The sequence below is a fragment of the Chrysemys picta genome, chromosome 2 (genome assembly GCF_011386835.1).
Source record: "Chrysemys picta bellii isolate R12L10 chromosome 2, ASM1138683v2, whole genome shotgun sequence".
In the NCBI taxonomy this organism is placed as follows: domain Eukaryota; kingdom Metazoa; phylum Chordata; order Testudines; family Emydidae; genus Chrysemys; species Chrysemys picta.
In genome coordinates, this window is record NC_088792.1 from 170857638 (window position 1) to 170869770 (window position 12133).

Sequence of the window (12133 nt, forward strand, 5' to 3'; positions counted from 1 at the left end):
CCTGCAGTGGGGGGTCACAACACAGCAACAAGGCACTGTTCCAGGAATGGGTGGGGCAAGGTCAACTGGAAGATATGCTGACCTAACACAGCCTAGTTTAAATGCTGACAAATAATTTTTCTATTTAAAGGGAAAGTGCCCAGATGAAAATCACATATTTAATTACTTACGTAATCCTATATTATACAAAATTATTTATCTATGTTACTAATAACAGTGAAAGAATAATTAAATTCTAATTTACTTTGTATAATTTATGGTGTTTGTCCAGGTTGAGCAAAATGCAAGCAATAAACAATGCAACTGGATTGGTCTGTTTCAGCTTTCCTGTGCTCATGAGCTAGCACAATGCTGTTGTATTTGGATTTACATCACTACTAGACAAGGCTTACAAAAATAATTCAAACATTTTATTCACTTTAGATTTTAGGTCTAAAATAAATTGAAAGTCCCTTTCCTTTACTACTGAAATGTTAGATTCCATTGCTCCCCATCAAAATCTGTAGTACTGCGAGACATTTTTTCAATGTGTGAGTGCAACACATTTTTATACAGATGTGAAAATGGAATTTAGAGCTTGTCTACACAGGGAAGTTGACCAGCATAGCTCCCTGTGTGGATATTATTCTAGAATAAAAGTCACTTTATTCCAGAAAAATTAGTGCGCTTTGGAATAGCTATTGCAGAATAGCTTAATCTGCAATAGCTATTCTAGTCAATTTCCCTGTGAAATCAAGCCTTTAGGTTCCTAAGTCACTAAAAAACTAGTAATGATATCTAAGGCCTGGGCTACACTGTGGGGAGGGGGTTGTTTTGAATTAAGATACGCAACTTCAGCTATGCTATTTGCGTAGCTGAAGTCGAAGTATCTTAGTTCGATTTACCTGGCCGTCCTCACGGCGGCGAGTCGACCGCCGCGGCTCCCCTGTCGAATCCACTTACTCCTCTTGGCGAGGTGGAATAAGGGCATCGATTCGGGGATTGATTTATTGCGTCTAGATGAGACGTGATAAATCAATCCCTGATACATCGAACACTACCCGCCAATCTGGCGGGTAGTATAGACGTATCCTAAGACAGGCAAAGGTTACTAATGTCAGCAATATGTTTCTTTTTTGAGCCTAGCTAGTTATAGCTACAAAAAAATACCCCCACAGATTTTAAGAGGAAAAAAGTATAACATTTGTATTGCACATTTGACTTGTTTCTAAACTAAAAATGCAAGAGTCATGTTAATGTTTCATTTGTTTCTCCTCATTACAGACAAGAAAAGGAAGATGTCAAACATCGTGAGTATTCACTGATTTATGAAACCAAGCTGGAGAGAGATCAAGATGGTAACCTTATTGGGTACGACACAAAGCTATTTAAGATTAACAGGATGGAAGAAATCAATACACAGTACAGCAGTACCAAACTAGGCAAAGTGGCTTTTTTTCAGTGTTTGGAAAAGGTGGAGAGGGTGAGAAGCTTTTGGGAAGAAAGAATCAGTGAACCAGAGCCTGGCACAGAAGATAAAGAGGTAACCAACTACAGAGATATTACACTCCCTCCTCTGCTTCCCACATATGTATAGCTTAGTACAGTGAAATTTCACTTGCCATGCTATTTTTCATATTTTCCATTAAAATATAATGCAGTTACTGTAGTTTTGAGAGATTTTTGAACTTGGGTGCCTAAAGTTTAGGCAATTAAATCTGTATTTAGGCACATTGCCTGATTTTCAGAAGACTCATGGAAGTTGTGAGAATTCAGCACCTCTGAAAAAGCAGGCTGCTTATTTAAATGTGGATTTAGTTTAGCAGATTCCCAAGTTAGAAAATTCTGGAATAATTTTTTGAAAAATATGTACATCTTTCCATGCCACTTAGTTAAAGCTCAACAATAGGTGGTGATCCTGCATGATTGAAGTTGGTGGGAGCTTATTGACTTCCACAGGAGCAGAAGCAGGCCCACAGCGTACAGGTTTTGTGTAGAAAGATGGTTCCATGTTCAGCTAAATTCTCCTTTCAGGTTGTTTGAAAGAATAAAATATTTCCTGACATCATTAAATTGTACTAAGGAGAAAAGCCAGAGAAGCTACTGACTCCACTGACCTGTGACTATTCAGACAATAGTTAGGGAGCAGTACTTAGAACCAGTGCAGTGAGAAATTATTTGTTTACACACCAGTTTGTGAAATATTACATACATTTTAGTTTTTAATGTGTGAGAGTAGAGTTCAGGGAAATGTAATATTCAGATATTCAAAGGCTATAGGCATTTGTTTAATTTTAAAGTTATTCTGAGATATTTTGCTTCTATATTCAAACACCAAGAAATTTAGTTTTTTAATTATTTTAATCATTATTTTCATCATGATATATTTGGGGGAAATAATTATTTTATTATTAAATGTGCTGCTACTGTTGTTAGTCATTTTTAAAAAGAAAATAATATATGTATTACAAAAAAACCCTATCATATGTGTAAAATGCATTTCCAGTCAATTTCAAGGTAAAATCAAGACTCTTCTGACACATTTCTGGATCTCTACATAGGATTCAAACGTTATAGTAAAACAGCATTGTCAAAGCTACTAGTCCCCATGACTAAAAGGCTATTTTCTGGGTGGTGGGTTGTTGTTTTTTTGTTTAGTTTTCGTGTGAGGGCGGAGGGGAATCTACTAACTCCCCAAAATGAGGGTTGTGTCAGTATTAAAGTCACAATTATTGGGCTGGAGTCAGGGCCGGCTTTAGGCCGATTCCCCGGAATCGGGCCCCGCGCCTAAGAGGGCCCTGCGCCTTAGGCACCTTTTTAATTTTTTACTCACCCAGCAGCGGTCCGGGTCTTCGGTGGCACTTCCGCGGCGGGGGTCCTTCAGTGCCGCGGAAGACCTGGAGCAAGTAAAGGACCCCCCGCCGCCGAAGTGCTGCCGAAGACCCGGACTGCCGTCGGGTATTCGAATCGGACCCTGCAGTTCCTAAAGCTGGCCCTGGCTGGAGTGCGGAAGCAGAAACCAGTATTGTTGACATGCACCCCATCCTGTCCATTCTTTCTGCCTGTTGCAACATTCTTATGTGCAGGGATTTGGAATGAAGAGATTTCCTGTTGTTCTGAAGATTCTCATTCATTTCAATCCACAGCCATGTAACAAAAATATAGCAGGCAGGAACAGGAGGGCAGGATGAACTGATTGCCAGTACTACAGTCTAGCATCCTCAGTTTATTGCAAGCAGGTTGTCCATTCTAAATTGGCATTTTAAGTTTGTTGCTGGTAATATATATATATATTTTACAAATTGCCCAGGCAATACAAGTAAAATATTGCTCAAGGGTAAAACTATTTGCCAAGATTGTTACAATAACTTGGAACTAAAGAACTTGCTTTAATTAACTGGGTGGCCACTGTCATTGCTAAGCACTCTTTCCTTCCTAGTGGCCTGTGAGTGTGAGTGTCAAAAAAGGAATCAAAACCAAATCTTCTCCTTAGCAATACAGAGCCCTAGAGCAGGAGTAGGCAACCTATGGCACGCGTGCCGAAGGCAGCACGCAAGCTGATTTTCAGTGGCACTCACACTGCTCGGTCCTGGCCACCGGTCTGGGGGGCTCTGCATTTTAATTTAATTTTAAATGAAGCTTCTTAAACATTTTAAAAACCTTATTTACTTTACATACAACAATAGTTTAGTTATATATTATAGACTTATAGAAAGAGACCTTCTAAAAATGTTAATATTACTGGCACGCGAAACCTTAAATTAGAGTGAATAAATGAAGACTCGGCACACCACTTCTGAAAGGTTGCCGATCCCTGCCCTAGAGTTTCTGTGCCTTCCTGCATATAGCAGGTAGTAGTCTGGGTGATTGCAAGCTTGTTTCCCATTTCTTGGGCGGGGGTTGAGGGGAAACCTCCATTAATCATTGATTCCAACTTCATCACCTTTGATATGTTTCAAGAGTTAATGCTTTGTTAGAAGTGTTGTTGGAACCTGTGCAAAAAACTTTTGAGGCTCATAGGAAGAGGTGTGACTGACTGCAGGCCTCCAGGAGGAAAAGGAGTAAGTGCAGAAGCAAGGTTGTGTCGTCCTACTCTAGCCCAATAGTCTAGTCAAAAGAACAATCTCGCTCAAGCTAAAAGGTAGTATAATTCAGTTCTAATGACATTCTACCATCTTTCTTGAGCCAAGAATTCCAAATACATAAGCTTGAATTATGTTTTTCCTAATACTGGTCCCAAATTAACTCACATAAAAGTCGTTGGCACAACACCCAGATCCTAGTTCAGCACAGCACATAGGCATGTGGTTAAATTTAATGCCTAAAAGTTTCGCTGAACTGATTGGGCCTAAGCCAGGGTGTAGGTATAGGAAAAAAAAAAAGTGAGCCCTGTATATAAAAGCCTTTAGCTTTATCCCCTAGCCTGTTGAACACGAACATAGTTTTATTATATTATACAATGAGAGGAGGAAGGAATAATTTCCCCTGCAGGAATGGGTGGGTGTGCGGGGAAAAGCGAGGAGTGGGAGTGTAGACTTAATTTCAGTGAGTGGGATCTCACTCAGGTTGGATTCAATGGCAAATCTCCTATTCATTTCAGTGGGAGCAATGCCAAGCCCAGAAAATATATCAGTGAGGTTATGGGGGGAAATGTACGATATTCAGAATATTTATAAAAGATGTGTTCACTTGAAAGGTAAATGTTATCAGAGGCTAATTGGACAGAATTAAAGAAGAAAATACACTCTCTCCTCTCCCCCCCTCCCACCCCGAAATAGCTGTCTTTCTAGAGATGTTACTTTTCTAAAATAAACAAACAGGAGGAGCTTATCTTATTTTCAATATTACTTATATCTTATAAAAACCAAAAGCCTAATCTGAAGACAAACACCCAAGGAACCATTAGAACAATGGAAAACAAATCACTGTGCTGCAAGTTCAGTTATGTGTAATAAATAACTCAAAGAAAATGACTGGGAGAGAGCTGTGGAGGATGGCACTCTTCTTCAGATCCTGGGAGAGATGAAAAGTTACTAACTGAATACAAAAAGGGTTGTTATGGCAAATTAGATTTTCTTTCTCTGTTCTTTGAATATATTTTTGTTCCCTCTGATCCAGTGTTCAGAACAGGCCCTTCCTATTATTTTTGCAACTATATGGGTTTAAATTAAAGAACATCGAGCTACCAAAGAAGAAAAGACCGAAAGCATGAGAGTTAACCAGAAGAAAAAAAGGATAGTTTTGTGATCAGTGTTTTATATGCAGAATGTTCTATTGCCCTCCATTTCTATCTATGGCTCAAATTCTGCCCTTGGATGCGTGCACAGTAGCTCCCATTGACTTCAGTTAAAGCTGCGCAACTGCAGTCAGGCAGAATTTGGCCCTCCAAACTATTTCTATATCTGAAGACCAGCTATAGCCTGGCAATTATTTATGCCACCAGAGTTCAAGAATTTTGGAGTTAACTGATAGCCTGATTACTTTAGTCAATCACAGTCAAGTTCAAACCTGCCTGATTAACTTGTTTGACTTCAGACTGCTCCAATTACAAGATGACATCCTGGCCCATTGAATTTCACCCTCAGTCTCTGCCCCTGGCCCTCAGCTCGTAAAGAAGTGTGGTTTGACGGCAAATGGAGCTGAAATCCACATGTTTAAATTGGCTGCAGAGATTCAAAATGAGGGGAACCAAGCATAAAAACAGTGCACACTGTTTTAAATTATATGGGATTATTTTCTTTAGTTGTAAACATGTTCTTTAATCTCATTTCCATGATTCTGGTGCAAGTAATTTATTCATGATTTATTTAATTTTATTGATTTTTGCAATGCCCACTGCGCTAGCTGCTAGGCACTTGTTTACAGAATTCATAAAACAATAAAACTATCCATGATGGGTGGTATTAAAAGACCATTTCTTTGGGACTACAAAACAAGACAAACAGCTAAACTCAATCTTAAACTCAAACTCTCTACTCAGACTACCCAGGGGAATAAATTTTAAAGGCAGGGCCCCTCAACTTTAAGAGAGTGATGTAATTCACCCCCAGAGCCTGAAAGTAGGTTTCAATGCAGCAGCTCTCTAGCTTCTTATGGTCTGGATTGGTAGCCACTACTAGTCCAGGCTTCAATGCAGGGTTTCTGGGTTGTATGATCTTGGCCCTGGCCAACCACCTAATTTCCTTTTCCTACCAGTTTATTTAGGGTCAGTGCAGAGTTCATCTTTGCAGTACATTGACGGTGCAGAGACCCCTCTATGCAGCCACTCTGTCAGCAGTTCCCCACAGTCTCATTGTGGCGTATCAGTGATGTGGAAGGCCTTCGGGTAGTCCTCCATCCCATGAGTCATGTTCATCCAGCTTGACTAATGCAGTCATGGGTCCTAGCATTTGATAAACAATGCAACTATGTCATTTACAACTGATTACTACATAAGAAATACCATAACTCATAACACCACTACCCTGGCCTTTTTTCCTGCAAAAACAGTTACGACAGGACCATGGTTGTTGTATTCTGATTGTTATAACTCAGTGCCTCTTAGCATTGCATTGGTAAAGGGACTAGGAAATAAAGGTCACGAGATCTTTCTGATGGCATTTAGTGGACGGGGGCAACAGTTTCATGATAAACTCATTTTTATTCTTGAAAGATGATGTCAGAGTCCCCCTCTAAATGCCAAAGCCGCAGGCATATTTTTATAGTCGTGCAACATCCATCAACAAGGTTTGTTTGAATAGACAGTTGCCAGGGCAGTCCATCATGGAGTTAGTTGGAAAACATATTTTTTCCCCCCTGACAAGCAATCAAAATAAGTTTTCATTGATATTTTTTTGTAGAGGATTTTGACTTTTCCATCAGAAAACTGAACTTTGTAAAGTTGGGTTTTTTTGGGGGGAGGGGGGAGGTTGATCTGTTTTCCAACAAAAAAAATCAACACTCTTTCACAGAAAGCCGACAGGTTTTGTGGAAAAATGTGTTTAATCAAAACCCAATTTTCTGTAGAAAATTTTCCTTGAAACTGTTTTTCAACCAGCCCTAGTTCCAATATTTAGATATAGGTCCTAATTGTAACTGGTGTACCAACTAGGTATTTGGCATTCAAACTAGCTGCTCCATTGGTACAGGGGGTGGGGGCTGCTCATCATTCTCTCTACTTACTCCCTGTATGGGAAAGAAGGCCAGTGGATGCTCAGTGTGGGTCCTTCTCTTTTAAGTCATGTCACTGATGATTGTAGGAATGGTGGAAGCAAAGAATCTCTTTCCAGAGCTTTGTCTGTTGGGGAGAACAAATGCCTTGGGCCAGCGACTCCTCTGCAAACTCCTACACCAATAGCAGCCATGTAACAGTGTTGCCATGATGAGTCCAACATTATTGTTTGTTTTACTTAATTGCTGCAGCTCCAGTTCCTGGAGTCATTCCAATAGAATCTCAGCTTTCATTTCTGTGTGTGTGTGTGTATGTGTATCTCTCATGGTTTGCGGAGAAAAGTCTGAAATGTGACCTGAGTGCACCCTAAAGGCTCAGAAGCTAGATGGCAAATAAAAAGAATGCAACATTTTTTTAAAATCTCATAATTTTGGGGGACCATATTCATGATTTTTGAGTGTTTGGGGTTGGCAATACTCTAATTGTTGTCCTATAGAATCATAGAGGTGTAGCACTGGAAGGGACCTCAAGAGGTCATCTAGTCCAGTCCCCTGCACTCAAGGCAGGAATAAGTATTAACTAGACCATCCCTGACAGGTGTTTGTCTAACCTGTTCTTAAAAACCTCCAATGATGGAGATTCCACAACCTCCCTAGGCAATTTGTTGCAGTGCTTAACTACCCTAACAGTTAGGATGTTTTCCTAATGTCTACCCTAAGCCTCCCTTGCTGCAGTTTAAGCCCATTGAACCTATCCTCAGAGGTTAACAAGAACAATTTTTCATCTTCCTCTTGTATGTATCTTTTATGTACTTGAAAACTGTAGGTAGATAATTAAGCCCTTTGCCTGCCAACCTCCGGAGAAGTGTATATACCTAAGCACAGGGAGAATTACAGTATTTCACATTCACACTGCTCCACCCTGCCCAATTAATCCTCTTTCATATTCTTTGTCCATCTCATTTATATTCACATGCTATGCAGTTAAGGCTTTAGCTCCAGCCAACTGCACTGCAACTATTATCTAACTCTACATGACATCCTTTGTCCTCCAATTTTGGCTTCCCATCCCTGGAATCCAAACAGTTTCTGTGCTTTAATTAGAGGTAGATCTGGTAGCACCATCTGTTGTGAAGGTTGCCTAACACTTCCCTTTATAAGGTCCTGTTTTTGGTTGCTTATAACTTTGCCAAACTTCAACTGCTCAGGCCAAAAAATTTTCATCCCAGGTGTCTATCTCAAACTGATTTTTTTGTTCTTGAAAATTTCAGCTACAATAGTCTAGCTGTTTCTGAGAATGATATTACAAAATATGTTGTTTTGCTCATGTTAAAAAGAAAAATGTACTACTGCTTTGCTGAGAAGCTCCAGCACCTCTGTGCTTTGGAGAAAGGGACTTTAAACTGATCAGGACGGTGGATATTGGATAGGGGGAGAGAGCCAGGAGTCAGTGTGGGGAAGTGAATAGAAGGAAAGTAGGGACACATTGGGAGTACAGTATCAGAGGGGTAGCCATGTTAGTCTGGATCTGTAAAAAGCAACAGAGAGTCCTGTGGCACCTTTAAGACTAACAGATGTATTGGAGCATAAGCTTTCGTGGGTGAATGCCCACTTCGTCAGATGCATTGGGAGTACCTGGGCAGAAGGGTCTATAACCACAAGAGAATACTCCTCTATGTAGCCTGGATTGGAACCCAGGAATCATTGTTATCTCTAGTCCTCTTCTGTCAGCAAATAGTGGTGGAAATCACAGGCAAAATATGTGTCTCCTCCCCCCCCCCCCAGTGGCTAGTCCACGTAGAAGATGATAGCTTACTATTGATACCAATAGCTCAAGTGGTAGAGATCTGTGCTGTGGCTCGAAAGATCTGAACCCTGCTGCTGGGGACTGGTATAGTGCAACAAGATATAATTTCTGTTTTTTCAGTTTTTTGAGGGCGGTTGTTGGTTTGGTTTTTAATAGTAAATTACATCGAAAAAGTTATATTAGAAGAATGTCGAGTTTGCAAAGTCAAGCACTCAAAAGTGAGGAAATATCAGAAATAAGGTGGCCATATAGCCTTAATTAAGGGTCCTTCTACGTATGCATTACCATAGTCTTTAATTACGTGACACATACTATTTTTTCCCACAGTTTTACCATCCAAATGTTGCTCTTTGTGTATATTTTGTATCCCTTGCAAATTAAAAGGCAAAAGGGACTAGCAGATGACTGACACTATAAACTGTTAACTGTTATGGTTGGTGCTAATAGTTTTGGCTCATTTGAGAAGTGCTGGGATGTCAGAGTAAATTACCTTGCAAGCAATCTTGTCTGTAGGCCCCTCACACCTGTTTCTCTCTTGTCAGTAGGCTGTCACTCTTTTTTCCCTTATAGGTCCAGGGAATGTGTTGAATTGTGTGACAGGATCCAACCTACCCAGCAGCATGCCCATCTCTTCCCCAGCTAGGTAGTGCTTACCGAGTTGGGGAGGACATTTGATTGTCCAGCAAATTACTTCTAGTAAACCAAGAGACCAAAGTAAATCAGCTTAAAAAAATGGATCTACCCTTGAAGGGAAAAGATGTCTGGATTGCAGGTAGTTTCTGCGTCTTAGCTTCATTCCTCGGGCACATATTATGGGCTGTGCTAACCCGTGGAAGAAACAGAGAGACCTCTGCAACTGAAGATACACAGGTATTAGAAATACTTTTGAATTAGGTGGATTCATTTAATATATTAGCCTTGATAGTTTTAACCAGGCAAATGCTGCTTGTAAGGAGAGTTAGAATGTATATTCTTTTAATCTCCTTAATGTATGTTCCTTAAGGGAAAAAGACAAAGAGAAATATAAGAGCATCATTCCCTTGCACCACATTCATTTCTTTCATAATCTGCAGTAAATCCTAGTAATATTGCTGTAATTTTTAAAAAAGCTACATCTCCCCTTTCATGCTATTTGTTAGTTCCTGTTAAAACATTGTTCTAATGACCTCTGCTGGGTGAGACAAATAGGACCTCTTGTCTTCTTTGGCCACTGCCTGAATAAGCATGTCAGGCCCTCTACTAGCTGCAGTATTATTGTCACATGACCAAAGCAGGACCCCACACAAGATCCCGAAAGAGGCTTGTGAGAGTTTCAACCTTTTGGGTTGACATCTATTATTTTCCCACTATTAGTAGGTGAAGATATTATCATCTTCCTAAAGATCCAGGAGCTGATTGATTGATTGTAGAGGATTATAATTATATTATTGGGGTTGTTGCAACCTAACCACTAAGTTAAACATGTGATTTCACAATGAGGAAATGAGTACAGCGCGTACCAGCTGGGGTTTAGCTTGAGAATTTTTAAAAAGAACTTGCAATAAAAAATGTGGCTTAAATAAAAACAGATGAATTTAGGTTTAAAAAAGCAAATATAAGGGCTCTTCTCAAGTAGCTTCTATCATCCAGATTGTCAGGATGATTAGACTTAATTACACCACTACAAATTGCTGAATTCTATTCATGAATGCATCTGTGCAGTCTCAGAATTAGTTTCCTGTTTATAGTCTCTGAATTCTGAAATATCTGAAATAGTTTCCTGTTGTTATGAGCTGCAAGAGGCAATTATCTCATGCGTAATACCACAGAGTTTTACATTTTGGGCAAGAAAGTCAGAGGACAGGGATAAATAAAGGATAAGCTAAATTGTGTATCATCACATCTCTTTATGTTGTATTTTTAATTTAAAAAACAGTACAACAATTTGTTATAAACAGAAAGTAAAGCCAAAAAATCAACTGAAATTGTTCCTAAAAGCCTTTCAATTCTTTTGGTATTTCTATAATTATATAATTTCTGTGATGAGCTGAAATGACAACTCTGAGTTAGTGTCTTATTCCTCCCACTTTCATAATATTCTATTAGTGACTCTCAGTGAATTTCATTAAAAAGAGAAAAGTAGTTCTTATGCTATGAAAGTTTTTGATATAATACATTAAAATAAGTTAAATAAGCATGATGCTTCCATTTACGCTACTTCTGCTTCAAAGACAATTATGAGGAGAAAAATGAATAAAGTTATACTTTCAGGGTAAAATATATTTAAAAATACTTCTTTATGCAGTAATTAATAGATATGATTAAATACTATTTGAATAATATATACTGTTTTTAATCAACTACCTTGTTTTATTATTTTGTGTGTGTGTATTATTTGACCAGCTTAATAACTGATTGAAAAATAGCCTTTGAAGGACATATGAGGCAAATAAGATATTATTCATCGCATATACCATCAGTTAATCCAGTGTTTGATTAGTTTTAATTACTACATAAAATGTATTTACTTTTCAAGTTGTATTCTGTTTCTCTCGTATTCAGTTTACGCAATGAAAACAGATGATTTCACTTTGTTTATAGTTACAATTCTAAACAGTTTGATTTTGCATTTCTCATGCACTAGCAGTTTTTGAATGAAAATGCTGCAGGAATATGTTAGAATCAAGGAAACATTTCAATTGCTTATAGGTTTTATAAAATCATCTTTTTCCAAAATTGAAATTTTGGAAGAAATTTGATTTGATAATGTCTCTTTAAAACCATATTATTGGGATGTTCTTTACCTATAATTTTAAAACATTTTTTATATTGTGCTGTAGCATTTTCATCTATCTACGTTTACATTATATAGACTTACTTGGTGTAAAGATAAAACTGGAAATCTTTGTCCTGGAAATTTCAGAACAGTATGAAGAAATGTAAACTTTTTGGGGGCTTTGAATTTATGTACTTGCGCAAATTTGGCACATATTGAGCAACAAGTGACTGATGAACTTTGTATTGTGCATTCTATCAGTGTTGGGTATCATATCTGCAAATTATATGTGATACAATAACCACATTTGCTCACATACAGCTATTTTGAGAGCTGTGAGTTAAGATTTCTAGCCCACACATTGGAGGACATGCAGAAACCTTCTGAGAACTTCTGCTTGTTTTCAAATAAGACTGCCTCAGTGAGACTTCTGTGTTTCTGCT

The 12133-nt window shown here is 38.6% G+C and overlaps 1 protein-coding gene across 9 annotated transcripts in view; it reads left to right on the plus strand.

Moving 5' to 3' along the window:
- Window positions 1–12133, plus strand: part of MYLK4 (myosin light chain kinase family member 4) — a 125704-nt gene that overhangs the window by 20600 nt on the left and 92971 nt on the right. For 8 of the 9 annotated variants that reach the window (XM_065584869.1, XM_065584870.1, XM_065584874.1 and 5 more), the window contains exon 2: window positions 1264–1522. In XM_065584869.1, the coding sequence (XP_065440941.1) occupies window positions 1264–1522 (259 nt within the window). The remainder of the gene's footprint in view (window positions 1–1263; window positions 1523–12133) is intronic. The other variant, XM_065584875.1, reaches the window with a different exon arrangement.